Source organism: Thamnophis elegans, chromosome 12 (genome assembly GCF_009769535.1).
Source record: "Thamnophis elegans isolate rThaEle1 chromosome 12, rThaEle1.pri, whole genome shotgun sequence".
NCBI classification, from domain to species: Eukaryota; Metazoa; Chordata; class Lepidosauria; order Squamata; family Colubridae; genus Thamnophis; species Thamnophis elegans.
In genome coordinates this window covers 26,097,304-26,118,612 of record NC_045552.1, presented here as the reverse complement: position 1 = coordinate 26,118,612, position 21,309 = coordinate 26,097,304, and the positions used below count along the sequence as shown (strand labels likewise).

The window sequence follows — 21,309 nt, the reverse complement described above, 5'->3', positions numbered from 1 at the left end:
AACAATGGGTAGAAACTGACCAAGGAGAGATTCAAACTAGAAACAAGGAAGAACTTTCTGACAGTGATAACAATCAACCAATGGAATAGAAGTTGCCTTTGGAAGTTGTGGGGGCTTCATCACATGATACTTTCAAGAAGAGATTGGACTGCCATTTGTCAGAAATGATATATGCTCTCTCCGGCTTGAAAGGGGGGGTGGACTAGATAACCTATAAGGTGCCTTCCAACTCTGTTAATCTGAGGTCATGGTAGAGAAGCCATCCTGATGCTCTTGGAAAAGGGGAATTTGCTGGGCTGATTATCTGGTGGAAACGACTTCTGAAGCCTTCCATGGATTCTCCTTTCTTTTGCTTTTTGCAGGACAAACCTGGACTTCAAGGAGTTAAAGGCAACAGGGTAAGTGTTGGATTCAGCTCCTGTGAGGAAAAGAGAAAGGGAAGAAGAGATTATAAGTGTAGTTCTATGATTTACACAGGATACTTAGTGGTGCAGTGGTTAGAATGCGGTACTGCAGGCAAATTTTGCCCACGGCCTGGAGTTTGATTCTGATGGGCTCAACGTTGACTCAGCCTTCCATCCTTTTGAGTTCAGTAAAACGAGGACTCAGATTGTTGGGGGCAATAGGCAACTCTGTAAACTTCTCAGAGAGGGCTGTAAAGCACTACAGAGCAGTATGTGTCTTTTACTATTATTATTATATGGTTAATCTTTGGTGAGATTCACAGCCTTTGGGGCTGGTTGGTAGCTCAACAGCTCGAGTCCTAACCAAGGACCTAGGAACTGTCCTTGTCAGAGGATGTAAGCTGTTCCAAGTAGGGTGGTTTTTTGTAGAATCAGAATGTTCAAGTCTGATAAATTTAAAATTTCCAAATAGTGAGGTAGCCCTTTAGGGCTCCAAGGGCTCCAATTACAATCGGGACAACACACAATTTCTTTTTCCACAGTCGCTCAACTTCAATTTGAAAGCCCCAGTACTTTGTGATTTTTTCTTGCTGTTTATCTTCAATTCGTGCATCTCCAGGTATTGCAATGTCAATGAACCATACTTTTTTCTTTTCAACTATTGTTATGTCAGGTGTGTTGTGGGCCAAGTGCCTGTCAGTCTGAATTCTGAAGTCCCACAAGATCTTGACTTTCTCATTCTCTAAAACCTTCTGAACCTGATGTTCCCAGTGGTTTTTGCTATATTCAAATCCAAACTTTTGGCACAATTTCCAGTGAATGATCTTAGCAAAGTGGTCCTGGTTGTTGTTGTTGTTGTTGTTGCTGTTGTTATATACTTTATTCATTAAACAAGAAACTCAGTCAACTGAACATTCAATAGCACATCAGAAATACCATTGACTGGTGCTACTGGTTGATACGGGTTGCTGCCAGTGTCCTAGGTATCAACCAAATACTTTCTTAAGATGTACGATGCTCCAAGTAGTGCAGGTTTTTGCAGTTCCGCTGCAACTTCTTGATGTGTTTTATAAAATTCTTGGACATGGTACCAAATGCCCCAATGCCAATGGGTATCACTTTGTTGTTGTTGTTGTTGTTGTTGTCGTTTCTTTTATTCATTAAACATGAAACTCAGTTAAATATGTCTCACAAATACCATTGACTGGTGCTAATGGTTGATACGGGTTGCTGCCAGCATCTTAGGTATCAACCAAGTATCTTCTTAAAATATATTATTATTATCATCATCATCATCATCACCATCATTTATTATTGTCTAATATTGTCTTTTGCTATCTCCAAAATGAAACCTCATGTTTTAGCTTTTTGAATTTAGTAGTTCCAGTTTTAAAAATGCGGTGTAGCTAATCCTTGGCTAGACCAGATTAGACCCTTGACTCCAATTTAAATTGGGAGATGGATTGAGTTATTGAACATTCAAGGGGGTACCTATCAAAATCCACCTTTTCAGCCCAGGGCATAAAATGGAAGTCACGTTCATTTATTTATTTTTTAATTACAGTGCACATTTTCCATTTAAAAACAATACATTAGGGGAACATCTGCCTAAAATGCACCAGTAGGCCTTATGCTAGAGAAATAAATTGCATTTATCTATTTAAATAAAACGCTGTGATAGGTGGCAAAGGTCACTAACTCTGGGCTCAACTTGGCATATGGAAGATTGTGTACAGAATTGAAAAGGAGCAAAGAGTAACAAGCAGGAGTTGACAAATATAGCTAAATATATTTATGTATTTATGTGTGTGTCTTTGAAACGAAGAGAAGGGTAGAAATTAATAGTTCAGAAGAAAGGTGGGGGGCTGATCTTGTGGTATGTAAATGATGAATGAATGCAGGGAATTTACTGATGTACAATTTTAGCCTTTATGTTTAATTATGAATGGGAGGGCTAAAAGGATGTCGGTAGGTATGAATTAGTGGCATTTTGGTGATTATGGATGTATATGAAAATAGAAATCAATAGGCTGCTGATCAGCGCATGTTATGCTCCAATGAATAGTAATAATGGAAGAATTGGAGATGACTTTTGGGGGAAAATTGCACAACCTTCTGGATGTATGTGACCCAAGACAGATAAATATTCATTTTAGTGACTTGCTTGGATGGCTGGGAATGAGATGAGAGAGAACAGAAAAAGTGATTGCGCCATTAGGAGACCCAATAAGGAAGGAGGAAGGTGAATGTTTGGTGAGCAGAGACATGGCTGTTGGCATCAAGCGTAATTTAAGCGTAAATCTCTATGCACACACTTGGCGAGGGAGGAAATGTAAATCTAAAACAATGGCTGGTTTCATTTTTTTAATGGTTATCTGTTGATTAGACAGACAGAAAGAAAAATAAGGCTACAAAACCCAGAAGAAAGTAATATTCTGTGGCTTATTAATATTTAAAGGTAAAGGTTTCCCTTGCACATTTGTGCTAGTCGTTCCTGACTGTAGAGGGCAGTGATCATCTCCATTTCAAAGCTGAAGAGCCAGCGCTGTCTGAAGACATCTCTATGGTTAGTGTTAGTGTTAGAGTTAGCCGACATACTGGCCAGTATCACTAAATGCCGAAAGAGCACACTGTTATCTTCCCACCAAAGGTGGCCCCTATTTTTCTACTTGCATTGTTACAAGCTTTTGACTGCTAGGTTGGCAGAAGCTGGGAAAAGTAATGGGAGCTCGCTCCGTTACGCAGTGCTAGGGATTCGAAGTGCTGACCTGAACGACAAGCTCAGCGTCTTAGCCACTGAGCCACTGTGTCGCCTTATTAATATTTACCTAGATCCAAACATTAAATCTTGATCACAGAGAAAAATATTAATAATGTTCTCACTACTTAGCTAAAGGATAATGAGCTAATGCATATTCTGAACTCCAGCCAGAGGCATCTGCAGGGAATGGTGGTGTGTGGTTGGGTGTTAAACTGTAAAGATGACATTCATAACCATGTAATCAAAGCCTCAGCTGGATGGCCCTGATCTTAGATTATAAAGTAATGTGTGTAGGAGATGACAAGGCTGAGAGTAAGGGAGGGGTCCAACATATCATAAGCCATGAGTCCCTGTGCACTTGCAAGAGCTCTAAGTCCAGCCCACCTTGAATGCCTTTCTTATCTCCCGCTCATTTGTTTGGATCGTTAGTAGCTCAGATTCTTGTAGAGAGTTTAAGCTTACAATATTCATTTGAACTGCCTGAATCTCCTGATTTCTCTGACACTTGAGAGTCTGGCTCTATAAGAGAACAATGACATCATTTTTTTTTTACTGCACGCCATACTTGGAAAATCCATTGTTATTCCTATATTGAAGAATTTGACAGTAATTAATTCAAAACCACATTCATATCTTTAAACCATATTAATTTCCTCAAAGCCATGCTAAAAGAACGTAGGGCTCTTAGCCCAGACTGGAACAATAATATGGCAGAACCTTGTGTTACGAATAAGTGTCCCCTCTATTGTTTTATATTTCCTGTATTATTGTCTTTTTAAATGATTCCTGAGGTGTCGACTAAACATGAACAAAAAATATTTTGCTGATTTACTTCATTTCTGCAGCAGGGACTCACAGTGTCTTCTACTGCTGTCATGTCATGTCTCACTTAACCATTGCAGGTGTTCCATTTAATGTAGCAAAAAAATAATAACAATAACATCTTACTTATTTATTTAAGACATTTATACAGCCGTCCATCTTACTCTGGGCGTCTCCCAACCAAAAGTTAAAACAGCATGAAAAACCGTAGATGAAGTATAAAACTGAACCCATTAAAAAAACAATATGTCTCACTTAATGACTGCACTACATCATGATGACTTGTCTGATCCCTACTGTGGTTGTGAAGACCCCCTGTAAGAATAAGGAGAGGTAAACGGCCCATTCTTGACCATTTCCATGAAATATTTTGACAGGTGTAATGCTCTGTGCAGAGTCTGTGAGAGATTCTCTCTCTGACTGCTTGGGCATTACTTATTAATTAAGATAACAGCTGCCTCACCAGTTCGCAAGAGAGACCCACAAACCGAAAAGGCTCCTGACTTGGCAACCTGCGTGATGGATTGGATTCTAAAGTGAAAGCAAGCCAATTGCTAGATTTGCTGGAAGTTTTTCCTGTCCCTTTTCAATAAATCCTGTTAAACTCGGGGAAAATCTACTTTCTGTTAGAGAGGGTTGCCAAGAGCTTTGCAAGGGATGAGGCAATAATTCCGTGTGCAATATTTATGTATTTATTTGTCAAATTTATGTAGCTACCCATCTCACAAACCAGTGACAGCATACAACAAAGCAGAAAAACAGTCCAGTTGATAAATAGTGAAACTAGTAATTGTAATTGTTTTATAAAAGCATTTAATTGTTTTATAAAAGCATTTAAAAACAATAAAAGACAAAGCCAAAAAAAAAAGGAAGAAATGTTAGGTGAAGATACATAGGTTAGTAATAATTAATAATATCATTAGCACTGAGACGTTCCCCATCTGTCAATTGCAAAAGGCAGCCTTACTGGGAACAACTTACATCCTGCAAGGATATATATAACCCATCAAACATCCTATCAGGTTTTGGGAAGGATATGATAGGTGGAGAAAAATGACCAATCCAATCTGAACATCTGGCTAACTGTGCAACAAACAACATCAACAACAACAGCAATGATAAAATATTCAAGATGGACAGTGATTAATATTTATATACTTATAAGTGGCTAAGACACTGAGCTTGTTGATCAGAAAGGTCGGCAGTTCGGTGGTTCGAATCCCTACCACCGCGTAATGGAGTGAGCTCCCGTTACTTGTCCCAGCTTTTGCCAACCTAGCAGTTTGAAAGCATGTAAAAATGCAAGTAGAACAATAGGGACCACCTTTGGTGGGAAGGTAACAGCGTTCCGTGCGCCTTTGGCATTTAGTCATGCTGGCCACATGACCATGGAGATGTCTTCAGATAGCCCTGGCTCTTCGACTTTGAAATAGAGATGAGCACTGCCCCCTAGAGTCAGGAACGACTAGCACATATATGCGAGGGAAACCTTTACCTTATATACATATGTATATATATATATAGCATATCTATATGTATGCTAGATACGTGTACACTTTTGAGAGCAGGCAACAGAATTTCATTTTTAATGTGTGCCAGCATGCCCACAGAAAAAAATGACAATAAAGGTTATCTTATTTTATCCCCAATCCTCTGAGCTATTTTAGAAGGATATCTTGGTTAATGGTGTTGAAAACCATTGATGGGTCAAGTGGGACAAGGATGACTGCACAACCCCCTCCTCATCCATGCCAGTGATTAACCAAAAGCAATACCCAATGGTGTTTCTGTCCACAGTATTCTCGGGGGCATAAATAAAAACATGGTAATTCATTAAGTTAGATTTATTAAATTCATTATATATTTTGCTGTCAGCATAGTAGAGTACAGGTAGTCCTCAACTTACAACAGTTGGTTTAGTGACCATTTGAAGCTACAGTGTCACTTAAAAAGTGATTGTATGGCTGTTTTTCACACTTGCGACTACCCCCTTGGTCACATTCAGATGTTTGGCAACTGACTCATATTTTTGACGGATGCAGTGTCCTGGGGTCATGTGATCCCATTTATGACCTTCTGATAAGTAAAGCCAATGGGCAAGCCAGATTCATTTAACAACTGTGTTCCTAACTTAACAACTGCAATGATTTGCAAGACAGGTTGTAAAATGGGACAAAGCCAGTGGTGGGTTGCAGGTGGTACGACCCACTACGGGCGTACCGGAGCCTGCCCGGAGCACTGCGTACCATTCTGGTACAGTGCTCCGGAGGGCCCACCCACCCACCTGAGCTCCTTTCCTGTCCTTTAAGCCTTTGGTGCTTCCGCGCACGTGTATGGTGTGTACGGCGCCTGCACGACAGTCCACCAAGCAGCCAGGTACAATGCATGAAACCGTACCGGAATCCACCACTGAACAAACCTCACTTAACAAATGTCTCATTTAGCAACTGACATTTTGGGTTCAGTTATGATCATACTTCAAGGGCTACCTGTACAATGCACAATGCATACTATACAATGAACAGTATAATCTTTGTTGCTATTTAAATCAAGAACCCAATTATTTAGCTGGTCTTTTTCTACATTCCTAATACATTTTTTGTTTTATGTAATTCAACCAGTATTCTATATTAAGTCCATAAATTAAAATTAAGTTCCGATTTAGCCAACATAAAAGGTTTACAAAATTTGATATAGATTGTGTCTACATGTGATCAAGAGTTTCTTAACTTTGATCTCCAAATTTTCTTTTTTCTTTCTTTTTCCATGAAACATCTGAATTAAGTCCATAAATATGAGTCTTAAAATATTTCAGACAACCATTACATTGTCAATTAAAAAAAACTTCAAAATAATGTTTAATCTATTTCAGTAAAAAAATACCTTTAGTAATGAGGTTCTATCTAAAATACATAATGTTGCTGCAGGTTGATCAGATATTTCTGTAGAAATAAATATTGAATTTATCCATCCAATTAGCTAAGGATCAAAATAGTAAAACTTAATCAGGTTGGGAACAGGTCTATTATGTTTTTTTTTTAAAGAATATTCTTGCTGTGAAGGATTTAAAACTTGCCGTACTGTTACAAAATTAAACTCCAGCATATAAGATTTTTCATGAATAAGAGGTAAATTTAGTTCAGCGATATAATGATGTGAGAATGGATCTAAGACTCATTTAAATATTTAGCTGTAATTTTCTAATCTCACCAGCAAACTAAAAATATATTAAAAAAAACCTATATACAACAATGGGTGGTCCTTTGTAGTGCCATAATAATTAATTGATGCAATGTGTTTAATATAACTTTTGTCCATCAATATTTTTTTTTAAAAATCCTTCTTGTTTACTACAAACTTTGAAGATTTAATAATCAACCCTATGGCATTTCTGTCAGATTTTGAATTCCACTAATAGATGATTGACAATTTTCTCTAGCAAACAATTTCTCTTATATGGAAGGATGCTTATTGACTTGCATATTAAGCTTGTATGTTTAATGCAAAAAATCTAATCAACCCACAAGCGGTGTGTCAGAAAATGGGGCAGCCAGGAAAAGAATGAGAGAGAAGTTAGGCAAACATAAACCATTGAGACATAGAAGGTACAGCTAGTCCTCGACTTATGACCATAACTGAGCCTGCTCATCATGCTTGTAAGTCATGATGATTGTACAATTTTATTGTCTTTTTTGCACAGTTTGTTAAGTGAATGAAATGGTTCTAAAACAGCTCCTGTTACTTGTCCCAACTTCTGCCAACCTAGCAATTCGAAAGCATGTAAAAAATGCAAGTAGAATGATAGCAACCACCTTTGGTGGGAAGGTAACAGCGTTCCGTGCACCTTTGGCGTTTAGTCATGCTGACCACATGACCACGGAGACGTCTTCAGACAGCGTTGGCTCTTCGGCTTTGAAATAGAGATGAGCACTGCTCCCTAGAATCAGGAACAACTAGCACATATGTGCGAGTGGAATCTTTACCTTTATAGTCATTAGAAGCAAAACTGTTAGCTGTGATTTTAAATTTTTGTGTTTATAATAATGATATAGCAACGGCTTATACCTGAAACATTAAAAAAAAAAGAACTGAAGACTTGATTTTGGTTGCTCAAGAGCAAAGTATTCAAGCTAATACAATTGAGGCCAGAATGGAAAAATCATCAAATAATTCGAAGTGCAGATTCAAGGCAAAAGAATCAGTTGATTCTGTACTCAATTCTTCACAAACTGATTACAATGCCATAACACAGTTGCCAGAATGATTTATTACAGCATATGTAAAAATTACCATGTTTGAATAATGAAAAACTGGTGGGAATCTAGAGTTAAAAAAATAGTTGACAATGAGCAGATTAAAATATTATGAGATTTCCCAATAAAAACTGATCAAACAATCAAAACATACCAGATCTAACCAGAAGAAAGAAGAAAAGAAATAAAATGCAGATAATTGATGTGGCAACACTAGAATATACTATATAGTAGAATAGAATGGAATAGAGGACAAAGAAGTGGAGAAGAGCCAACAGTTCTAGGCTGCATAAACAGAGGGATAGAATCAAGATAATGTGAAGTGTTAATACCATTTTACAATGCCTTGGTAAGGCCATACTTGGAATATGGCATCCAGTTTTGGTTGCCATGATGTAAAAAAGATTTGGAGACTCTAGAAAGAATGCAAAGAAGAGCAACAAAGATCATTAGGAGGCTGGAGGCTAAAACATATGAAGAACGGTTGCAGGAGCTGGCATGTCTAGTTTAATGAAAAGAAGGACTAGGGGAGATATGATAGCAGTGTTCTGATATCTCAGGGGTTGCCACAAAGAAAAGGGAGTCAAACTATTCTCCAAAGCACCTGAGGGTAGGACAAGAAGCAATGCGTGGAAACTAATCAAGGAGAGAAGCACCTTAGAACAAAGGAGAAATTTCCTGACAGTTAGAATAATTAATCAAAATCATTGCCTCCAGAAGTTGTGAATGCTTCAACACTGCAAGTTTTTAAGAAGATGTTGGGCAGGGGGTTGGACTAGAAGACCTTCAAGGTCCCTTCCAACTCTGTTATTCTATTCTACCTTGTTACATAACCTGCATTTCTGAACTATTTGTAAAGGCAGATCTTTGCCTTGTCACTTAAATTGTGCATCTAATGACACCCAGGAAGCATGCTGGAACACCGTCTTCCCTGAGATCTCCCCACTATCCATGTTTAAAATATGGATAGAAAATCTGGCTGATCCTCTAGCCTTTGGAGTTAAAATGAGTGGCAGGTCCTATATGCCTTGTTGCATTTCTCCTGCCAGTTGGGTGTTATTTGTTAGTTTTAATTGTACAGTATGTTTATTTCAACTAGGCAATGTCCAGACTTGTCATAGAATGGCCTTACACATTTCTGCAATAAATAAAGTTCCGGAATAAATCCAGTTTTTACTGCTTTTCAGTTTGAAGAAACTGTACTTGCTTGGATGGAGAGCAATAAGAAGCAGTTTCTGCTTTCTGAGGTAATTTTAACCTCAGTCTCGTCATCCATCAACCTACGGTTTAGTTTAAACAAAGGCGAAACAAAGGGAGTTTTTGACTTAACAATTAATAGAACCATCAAAAGATGAGGAGAGAGACCATTTTCCTCAGTGAAGAACCAAGAAGTCAGCACATTGCCTTTCTCAGCTGGAAGGCAAAGAAATTAATATAAATCTAAAAGCATGATTGATTTGATGGTCTACGGTGAAGGACTGAGACAATTAGCTAAGCGATGCTTTCAATGCGAGGCAGAACATTTCTCAGCGAGAAAAAGTGGTTCTCGGGAAAAATTAAACATAGAAGGACATTGAAGAAGGAGAAGTAACAAGGGTGAAAGTAAAAATGAATGCAGGAAGTGAAAAATAGAAATCAGGTATCCAAAAAAAAATTAGATGCAAAGAATGAAATTGTGAAAGCTGCAAAAAACAAAATCAATTGCGTTTCCAGATGCCACAGCAGGTATGGAATTACAGTAATGGGATATGTGAAAAAGAATAATGGTATGATGAAGGAAAAGAGGTTGTGGATGAAAAAGAAATGCATATAAGAGAATGATTGCTGCAAAATAGGAAGCCGAATGACGTTTAGTAATGTGTATCGAAAGAGAAGAATTTGCAAAAATATAATCTGAAAAAGCATGGAATGGTTAAGATTAAAAGAATCCGAGAAAACGCAGGGCGATTTTGATGGAAATAAAATGCCTACTGTTTTGCAAGTAGGGAGAGAGGACTAAACAAGGAATCTCCTGCAGAGTGCATGGAATTAAAAATAAAAGTGATGAAATGAAATTCTCCTTCAAAAGTGAAATGAGAAAATGTTGGAAGGAATATTTTAGACAGTAATAAATGGAAGAGGGGGAGCGAAATAAATGCTGTTCAACTTTAGTATCTAAGGAGCAAGTACTGAAAAAGGAAGAGCTGAGTGTTGTGAGGATGATGAAAAAAGGCTAAGGCTCAGGAGTATGTGGGATTATTGGCGAACCACTAAAATTTAGATACTGTATGTTCTGTTTACTATATGTTCACAGAATCCATTTATGACTGATGATTGGAGCCATACTATCATTATTGCCTATACAAAGGAAAAGATTGCAAGGATGAATGTAAATATTACAGGGGAATAAGTGCATCCGGGAAACTCTTTGGTAGAATTTTGACTGGAAAAGTATCAAAAATGGCAATTTGGAAAGTGTACTATGGCTTTATGGTAAGCAGGGAGAACACAGATCAGATTTTTACTCTTCAGAAGGTTCTTAAGAAGGATATGAAAAAGAAAATATGTTGGTTTAGAGTTGCTTGATAGTGAGATGCGTGGCATATAAATGTAATAATAACTCCCTTTTTACAATCCTGTAATCCAGAGGTGGGTTGCTCCCAGTTTGGCACAGTTCGGCTGAACTGGTAGTGGCGGCAGTGGGAGGCTCTGCCCACCTGCCCAGCCACTTTTGCGAATGCGCAGAAGCATTGTGCACACAAACAAGCGCACGGACAAGCAAACAAGTAGTAAACCAGTTAGCAACCTACCACTGCTGCAATCCTTTAATTTGGGGTAGAGTTGGGACAACCTGATGGAGCTGAGCATTTACTGGCCAGTGCCCTTCCTGACACTACATGGGGTTCATAGCAGGAGAGAAATATCTGTTGCCACCTAGATTGAACTTCAACCTTCTGAATGGGAAATGAACATCTTCACCACTAGGCCACCACTCTTTGAAAGCATGCAAATACCAGTAGATAAATAGGTCCACTTTGGTGGGAAAGTAACAGCATGTGCCTTCAGCAAATCAAAGAGAGAAGCAACCTGGAATTAAGGAAAAACTTCCTAACAGTGAAAACAATTAACCAGTGAACCAGCTTGCCTCCAGAAATTGTGGGTGTTCCATCACTGGAGGTTTTAAAGGTGAGACTAGACAGTCACTTATCTGAAATGGTAGAGGGTCTCCTCAAGTGTGGGATTCAAATAATTTAACAACTGATCCTCTGCTCTTATGACCGGCTGAGTGGTCATGGGACTCGGTGGGCATGGCCAACTTGATTGGTCTCACCCTTAGAAAATTTATCTTTAGTCCAACTCTCAATAAAATAGCATAATAAAATAGCACTGTTCCAATATTTAAAATAGAATAGAATAGAATAACAGAATTGGAAGGGACCTTGGAGGTCTTCTAGTCCAACCTCTTGCTTAGGCAGGAAACCCTACACCATTTCAGACAAATGGTTATCCAACATCTTCTTAAAAACTTCCAGTGTTGGAGCATTCACAACTTCTGGAGACAAGTTGTTCCACTGATTAATAGTCCTGTCAGGAAATTTGAGGAGCTCCTACAAAAATGTGGGGGTCAATCTATTTTCCAAAGCACCTAAAGGCACGTCAAGAAACAATGGATGAAAACTAACCAAAGAGAGAAGCAACCTAGGACTAAGAAGAAATTTCCTAAGGGTGAGACCAATCAACCAATGAAATAGCTTGCCTTCAGAAGTTGTGGATGCTCCATCACACACAAGCAACCCAGTTACAAGACAATTTGAAATATTTACAGTCTAATACTGTAAGCTAACTCTTAAATGCTGAAAATGCAGTATCAAAATACATAAAAATAGAAACAGCATTGCAACCCTATTCCAAATTAATGAATTCAATTCTGCTAATTAGAAAGTGCATTTAAAAAGACATAAGAACTCTGACAAGAAACTCCTGCTCTGTATTAACATTTTTAAAACTTCCCTGGCCTAATCCTTTCAAGGACAAAGAGAGATTCAACCTAGAAATAAGGAGAAACTTTCTGACAGTGAGAACAATCAACCAATGGAACAGAAGTTGCCCTCGGAAATTGTGGGGGCTTCATCACTGGAGGCTTTCAAGAAGAGATTGGACTGCCATTTGTCAGAAATGGTGCAGAGTCTCCTGCTTGGCTAGGGGGTTGGACTAGATGACCTACAAGGTCCCTTCCAACTCTGATAATCTGTATGATCTGTTAAGTTTCTATTATTTCTGTGCTGCCTGCATTCCTGAAGTCTTGTTATTGCAACTAAGTATTCGCCCGTTAAATGGTTCTTGCCTGTCTGAAGGAAGAGAGAAGGGGGAAAAAATCCTCTCTTTCAATTGATCCCTCCCCCCCCCCCCAAGTTTTAAAGGTGCTAGAATTTTTCTGCTGAGGAAATGGCTATGTGGTTATTTCTTCTTTTTCTTTTCTCTTCCGTTGGTTAATTACCAATGAGCAGGAACATCTGAGGTATGTGTGAACTACTGGAATCATTATGCCGGCAAGCAGGCGGACTTCACTATTCAGCCAGTTCACAGAACTCCACAAAGTGTTAACAAAAGGTTCTTCCGAATCGGTGCTAACCGGCTGAATCCCCCCACTGGTTCTCCTGCTTGAGCAGGAGGCTCGACTAGAAAAGACCTCCAATGTCCCTTCCAGCTCTATTCTATTCTAGCATATAGACATGCTGGCCACGTGACAATGGAAATGTCTTCAGATAACACTGCTCCCCCGGACAAGAAATGGAGATGAGCACCAACCCCTAGAGTCGGACACGACTGGACACAGGAAACTTTTACCTCTTTATCTATATGAGGATTAGAGAGATGAATGTAGCTGATAATGTTCTTGGCTGAAAGTCCAAATGATGTGCAGCAAATATTAGGTAGCAACAAGAAACATGAAATGAATATTTCAAAGACCATCTTAGTTGTGTTTCACAGGGAAAGTGGAATAAGAATTATATATCATAGTCAGTGGTGAAATTAAACATTTTTTTACTACCAGTTCTGTGGCTATGGCTTGGTGGGCATGGTAGGAGAAGTATACTGCAAAATTTCCATTCCCACTGCACTCTTGGGGGAAGGATATTGCAAAATCTCCATTCCCTCCCCAATCTGGGGCCAACCAGAGGGGGTATTTGCCGGTTCTCCAAACTACTCAAAATTTCCACTACCGGTTCTCCAGAACCTGTCAGAACCTGCTGAATTTCACCCCTGATCATAGTGTTGATTAATTGATGCACTTCAGTGAAATGCTTATTAAAGATAGGAAGTTAAGATAACCAAATATTGGTAGAAAGTTGGTAGGTAATATGTTGTCATCAAAAGAAGCAAAAAAGGCCATCTATTAGATCATGTTTCCACCAGCTTAGATGTATGGAAGTTAATAATGGATATGTGTTGTGACTCAGCAGAAATCTGTGAGTTGTTGCAGGATAATGAGCAGCTGTTGCTCGTTAGGGTCTTCTCCTGCAGATAAAAGACTGATGGTGCCACGCCTTAGTTGCAGAAGTCAACGTCGTTCGTCGTTTGTTTGTTCGTGAGTTCAGTTTCATGATTCAAAGAGGCACTTGGATAAGTGATTTGCTTTCTATAAACCTGGTTTGCTGTAAGAGTTTTGTTTTTGCATTTGCTGTGTAACTTTTTGCCAGAGACTTTATCTACGTTTATTTTGGGCTTGCAGCCAGCTTGAGCCGGGACTGATAAAGATATTTCCTTTGAAGTTCTGTCTGGCTGTCGTTTGTGAACAAGCAAAGAGGGGGGTCAGAACAGTTTGACTTCTGCCCTGACAAATCTCCATTTATTTAATTATGGAGCAATTGTACTCTGAAAATGCCAGACTGACTCACCAGATAGCTGTATTGGCTGACCAAATTGCTCAACTGCAGAGAGCTGCAACCCCCCCGCCCCGAGCGAAGGGGGAAGTGCCCAGTAGCCATGCTGGATAAATTTGATGGGAGTCAGGCCATGTTTGCTGTGTTTCTGGGACAATACCAGCTGTTCATGAGTTTGAAAGCGGAGGACTTTCCCACTGACCGGACAAAGGTGGGATTTATTATCAGTTTGCTCTCAGGCACAGCTGCCCATTGGGCTACCCCCTTGTTAATCCAGCCTAGCCCTTTGTTGGATGACTTCCAGGGTTTCTGTCAGCATTTTCGGTTGATGTTTGAGGATCCTATTAAGGAGTAAACATCAACTAGCTGTCTGAGGTCACTGCAGCAGGGGAGTGGTTCATTGCAAGACTATGTAAGTGAATTCAGGCTGCGTAGCCAGGATTCAATGTGGAATGAACCAGCTCTGATGGACACTTTCCAAGATGGATTGTCAGATGCCTTGCAAGATGAACTGGCAAGGGTGGACAGGCCACTGACATTCGACGCGTTGGTCCACATGCCCCCGGATAGACGCCCGGCTGCAGAGGCGAAGGCCTCGCCGTGCATTCCAGGAGACCACCAGCATGCCAGCTTATCAAGAGACTGCAGTGGACTGGGAGGAGCCCATGGAGTTGAGTGCTGTCAGACCTCGAGTGTCACGTACAGAGATGGACAGATGACATGCTGAGGGATTGTGTTTCTACTGTGGGGATCTTGGACACCTGCGGGGGGAGTTGCCCCAAGAAGAATAGAAGGGTTGCGCGGACTGTAGCCGTCCCTCAGCAACGAACTATCATGTCAGACAACCGGCACGTTTGTGCGGCTGTGATACCCCATTCGCACAATGTAGTGTGCATTCGTGGGGTGTGGAATCCCAGGGCGGATGCCCTGCCTAGGAAATCGGAGAATTCTGACCCTACGGACTCGCTTCCACCTCGGACTGTTCTACCTGTTGCATCCTGCACTGCAGTTTATCATCCCGTGAGCATACAGTCTCTGATACGGGATGCGCAGCGGGGTGACGAATGGGTGGAGTGAAGAAAGGTGGAAGTAGGGCCGGCTTCCTCGTGGACTTTGGAAGGGGATCTTTTGAAGTATCAGGGCCGGCTCTATGTTCCCGCAGGGCACATCCGTAGACAGGTGCTCTCTCAAGTTCATGGCGCTTCTGCAGTGAGACATTGGGGTTTTTTCTGGACATTGCACCTGGCATCCCGTCAGTTCTGGTGGCCCCATTTAAGAAATGATGTGCGGAAGTGCGTGGAGTCATGTGTCCAGTGCCAATGGGCCAGGTCTGCGAGGAGGGCTTCGCCAAGATTCCAGCCCTTGCCGACCCTGGTCCCCGCAACACAGGACTTCATTTCTAGGTTCCCAGCAGGGTACCAGTGTCTTGGACTGTGTTCTGTGGAGGCTGTCATCAACCCTTCCGGAGAGGGTGGAGAACCCTGGACAGGGTGTTAGGGCTCGTCTGGAGCTGTTAGAGCTGCAGCCAGACTCCGACAGCACGGGGGCTGGTGGGTCAGCCTTGGAGGAGGACCCTGCATGGGGTGTCGCCGCCGTGCAGGGCAGGAGGAGACGTAGTGGCTACCGGATACCTGGGGTGCATTGGATCAAGGGGAATGTTCCTGCAGGTATTTGAGAATCACGAAGGAGGAAACACAGGAACTGAGTGCGGGCCATCTTATGGACAATCCATTCCGACCGCATCCGGACCGTCAGACCCGGGGGAAGGGCCCTGCGGTGGGGGATAGTGTTGTGACTCAGCAGAAATCTGTGAGTTGTTGCAGGATAATGAGCAGCTGTTGCTTGTTAGAGTCTTCTCCTGTAGATAAAAGACTGATGGTGCCATGCCTTAGTTGCAGAAGTCAACGTCGTTTGTCGTTCGTTTGTTCATGAGTTCAGTTCCCTGATTCAAAGAGGCACTTGGATAAGTGATTTGCTTTCTGTAAACCTGGTTTGCTGTAAGAGTTTTGTTTTTGCATTTGCTGTGTAACTTTTTGCCAGAGATTTTATCTACGTTTATTTTGGGCTCGCAGCCAGCTTGAGCCAGGACTGATAAAGATATTTCCTTTGAATTTCTGTCTGGCTGTCGTTTGTGAACAAGCAAAGAGGGGGGTCAGAACAGACATGTAAGAAGAAACATGAGAGTCTGGTGAATGCAGTGAGACAGCATGGTTAAGAAGTGTGCATGATGATAAAAGAAGAATGAAGAAGTAATGAATGTATATGCTGTGAATACAGAAATGTCTCACCTCTATGGAAGAAGTACATTTCAGTGGCTTGGCTAAAGACAGAAAATAGAGTAGTATTGAATTGCACAGCAAGTATACAAAGGGAAAAGATGGGTTGAGGGGGAGAGAACAGGGAAACTGGGAAAGTCATGGTTGGATGGAGTTGATGAGGTCTTCAGAAAAAGAAGTGAGCGCTTTAAAGAACAAAGGAAATGTGCAGAGCAGTGGATGAACATGAGAGAAATGAGTGAGCAGAATAGAACTGCATGGAGAGGCAAATACTATCTGTGTTAAGTTTTATTTACTCAGTGTTGATAGCTGTGATTCCAGGTGGTTTACAATAAAATAGATAAAAAGCACACTATATTAAACCACGCAGCAGTTGGGCATCATCTAAACTATGAACACAGGCAGGAGATGGGCTCTGACACACAAACGCATACACACACAGGAGGGCCCCAAACTTAGCATAAAGTTTTCAAAGTGTTATGGGAGGCCAGCAGGGATGGAGCCAATCTAATCTCTTAGTTATGTCCTTTTCTTCTCACCATCTCATTACTTATCCTGAAAAGAAGTTCTTTCTTTTCATGTAAAATAGTTGTGAAACTTTTCTGCCTTGGGAAAAACCGCAGTCCCAAATGTACAGCTTTGAGAACTCTTCACCAAAATATACCCATATTCTTGTAAGATTTTTTAAAAATGTGCATTTCAGATTTGCAAATTAAGCTTAAGAAATTTGCAAAACCGAGGTGCGAAAAAAAAGAGAGAGGACATTTTCCCAGTGTTCATTTAAAGATTTCCTTTGGGCTCCTTCTAAGAGCCCTTAGCTGGAGAGAAGATATTTCTGACCTGCTCAAACCAGCAGGACCCAGAGACATATGGAGCACAAAGGAAAGTAACCACAAGGGCCATTAAGCAGGGAAACTGTGGCAGCCTGATTCCAGCACATTTCCAAAATTGGTGAGTGTCTTTGCTTGGCTCCATTCAATTCCACGCATGCTGACTATGGTATGACAGACGTGAGTCACCTCTGAAGTTAAGCACTGAACCAGTTCTGGAACTTTTGCTGACAAATGCCCAACTGGGCACCAATCCATTCAGCCCCCTGTCTTCTAAGTCACCAGGTGGAAAGGCTTAGAAGAGCTGTCATTGTGTACGCAACAGCTGTTTGGAACCACTTTCAGACTTGTGTCAACTGTATTTACTGTCTGGATTCCCAGATGCAGCAGCTTTGCCATGGTGAACTAGTCTCAGCTGGAGGCAAGGCTGTTCATTTTCTGTTCTGCTCCCAATTTCCATTTCTTGTTATTTTCTTTTTTCCTTTTAGGGGGACCCTGGGATTAATGGCATTAAAGGAGAAAAGGTAATTGGCAATTTCTCTGGATAACCCTTTTCTTATCTCTCCTTGGGCCTATTTTCTCTTTAATTTTAGGTTCCCCCCCCCCTTGCTGATTTCCTGGCTTCAGATCCTATGCAACGAACCAATGCTATGATGCTCCCTCTGCCTCCTTCTCCTCTTGGTAAATTCCTCTCTTTTGCTGATCTTACTCACAAATCTGCTGAATCCACTAAGCATGTGTAAAACAAATGATCATCATAGCTCTGAAACTGAGATTGACCTCTTTTTTCCCATTTACTGTATAATATACACTATATAGTGCCTTGGTAAAACGACACTTGGAATACTGCATCCAGTTTTGGTCACCATGATACCAAAAAGAAGCTGAGACTCTGGAAAGAGTGCAAAGAATAACAACAAAGATTCTTTGCAAAGAATAGCGACAAAGATGATTAGGGGTCTGGAGGCTGAAACATATGAATGGTTGCAGGAACTGGGTCTGTCTAGTCTAACAAAGAGAAGTACTAGGGGTGACATGATAGCCGTCTTCCAGTATTTGAGACACTGTCACAAAAGAGAGGGAGACAACCTATTCTCCAAAGCACTTCAGACAGGACAAGAAGTAATGGATGGAGACGTATCAAAGAGAGATCCAACCTAGAACAATGGAGAGATTTCCTGACAATGAGAACAATTAATCAATTAATTAATCAATTAAGCAATTAGTCTTGCTTCCAGATTTTGTGGATGGTTTCTCACTGGAGATTTTTAAGAAGAGATTGGACATCCATTTGTCTGGAATGGTATTTTTCTGGCCCCGCAGCGGCCAGTGGAACTGGCAGCAGATTCAGACAGTGAGGAGGTTAGGGAGGAGCATGGGCCAGTCCTGGAGTCAGGGGAAGGCTCGGACGCGGGCTCTGTGTCAGAGGCAGAGAGGGGGCCAGGGCCATCTGGGAGTTATCTGCTGCCTCCAGAGCCTCCAGAGTCAGACATCAGTGAGGTAGAAGAACAGGGGGAGCCCGTTCCCAGTGTGCACTTGCGCAGAGTTGCCAGACAAAGGAAAGAGCTAAAGAGCAGGGGTCAACTTGGGAGTAAGGCCACAGGTGGACGGTGAATGGCCTCTCCCAGAGGAAGTAAAAGAGGAGCGAAAGGGGAGTGGAGTTTGCAGGAGACAATTAGTTTTGCAGATATCAGCCTGTCAGCTCTCTAAGCCAGATAAGGTTTGTGACTGTAAATCCTCCCTTGAAAGACTTTGCTGGATGTGAATGAGCAGAATTCACAGTCAATTAATAAAAAGGGGATTTTGTCAGAATAAGGAGTTTGCTTCATGCTCTCAGGAAGCCTAGGTCAGAACCAGTGTAAAGTCACCTGCTTGGGCAGGAGGAAGATCTCCAAAGTCCTTTCAAACTCAGTTATTTTGTACTCTGTATTCCTTAGATTGAGTCTATTTACTAGACATTAGCTCATTTGGCTTCTGACCTCCTTTGACACCATCTCTGGCAGAAGCTTTACTGACTTAACAGCCTGCAGAATTGAACTGGCCCTATCTAAACCTTGGCTTTCTGCTCTCTATCTCTTCAGGGTGAACCATGCTTGTCATGCATCCCCCCCGCCTCTCAATCGCAACGGCCGGGGGGAAATGAGTCTAAAAACAGCAATTGGTTGAGACTTCCTGGGCTTCCCGTAAGTATAAATCCTTGATTTTTTTTATGAGCTTATGCCTCTGACTGGTAGAGGGATGAAGAGCAATACCAAGGATGTCAAAGAGAGTTTCTGGTCCTCATGGATATAATGCAATGCCCTGAACATTTTCTGTGAATAGGAAAGTTCATGAGGTCCATATCATCTTCTGGCCTACTTTTCATTTATTGCCTCAGCTTTCTCCTGCAAAGTTGGCTGATGATATTTCAGGGCACAAAATACTGTACACGAATATGCAGATTTGCTAATGGGGCATTGGGAGGAGGGGTTGTTCAAGGTTGTTTAATTGTTTTAAACTATTTAAATGGGCCATCCAATTAAATGGCAGCCTCTAAGATCCAATTTGGGTTGGTCATCAGGACCAGAGGTTTAGTCTTCGAAGCTTTCAAACTTGTACTGGAGCCCATCCTCAGGGACCATCTTTCTCACCAGAATGTATCATTCTGACTAAACCTCTAGTCCCAGTGACCAACCCAGATTGGATCCTGCAACATTATTCTGGGACCTGTATATTTGCCTTCATTGTTGACAGCATTGTATGAGCCATGGTGGCTCAGTGGTTAGAATGCAGTAGAGTAGAGTAGAGTAGAGTAGAGTAGAGTAGAGTAGAGTAGAGTAGAGTAGAGTAGAGTAGAGTAGAGTAGAGTAGAGTAGAGTAGAGTAGAGAACAGAACAGAACAGAACAGAACAGAACAGAATCCTTTATTGGGTAAATGTGATTGGACACACAAGGAATTTGTCTTTGGTGCCTAGGCTCTCCGTGTACATAAAAAGACAAGTTGCATTCATCAAGAATCATAAGGTACAATACTTAATGATAGTCATAGGGTACAAATAAGTAATCAGGAAACAATCAATATCAATATAAATTTTAAGTATGCAAGCAACAAAGTTACAGTCATGCAGTCATAAATGGAAGGAGATGAGTGGGAGGAACAATGATAAGACTAATAGTAATAATAATATTGCAGGCTAATTCTGCCAACTGCCAGCAGTTCGATCTGGCTCAAGGTTGACTCATCCTCCCATCCTTCTGAGGTGGGTAAAATGAGGAGCCAGATTGTTGGGAGCAATAGGCTGGCTCTGTAAATCACTTAGAGAGGGCTGTAAAGCACTGTGAAGTGGTATATGTCTGAGTGCTACTGCTATCTAGTTGGCATTAGCTGATCTTAAGAAGCTAAGTCTGATCAGTCCTGATTAATCAGGTGGATAGCTTAGACTTGCCAGGATTGAAGGCTAGAATGGAAAATGGAAAAAAGTCACTAATACAGGGGCAAATCATTTCTATATTATTACAAAGAAGATTGCTTGAAATGGGCCTGCAAGTCTGGAGATATTATCATTTGTTTAGAGACCATTTGCCTATAAATGATTCTGAAACAAGTGATTGATGACCACTGCTCATATTTAATTACTGAAAAAGTGCAGAGGAGAACAACCAGGATGTTTAGGAGACTGGAGACTAAAACTTATGAAGAACGATTGCAGGAACTGGGCATGGCTAGTCTAGTGAAGAGAAGAACCAGGGGAGACACGATAGCAGTGTTCCAATATTTGAGGGGCTACCACAGAGAGGAGGGGTGGGTCAAGCAATTTACCAAAGCACCTGAGTGCTGGTCAAGGAATAATGGATGGAAACCGAACAAGGAGAGATTCAATCTAGAAACAAGGAGGAACTTTCTGACAGGGAGAACAACCAACCAATGGAACAGAAGTTGCCCTCGGAGGTTGTGGGAGCTTCATCACTTGAGACTTTCAAGAAGAGACTGGACTGCCATTTGTCAGAAATGGTGAAGGGTCTCCTGCTTGAGTGGGGGATTCAATTAGATGACCTGTAAGGTCTCTTCCAAATCTGTTAATCTGACTGTTGCAGCATCCCCATGGCCATGTGATCATAA

The 21,309-nt window shown here is 41.2% G+C and overlaps 1 protein-coding gene across 1 annotated transcript in view; it reads left to right on the top strand.

Annotated features, from left to right (window-relative positions):
• The window catches only part of COL16A1 (collagen type XVI alpha 1 chain), a 297,538-nt gene that overhangs the window by 175,464 nt on the left and 100,765 nt on the right, over positions 1–21,309 (top strand). The window contains exons 23-25 of the mRNA XM_032227775.1: positions 363–398; positions 17,699–17,734; positions 19,292–19,393. Of these exons, the coding sequence (XP_032083666.1) occupies positions 363–398; positions 17,699–17,734; positions 19,292–19,393 (174 nt within the window). The remainder of the gene's footprint in view (positions 1–362; positions 399–17,698; positions 17,735–19,291; positions 19,394–21,309) is intronic.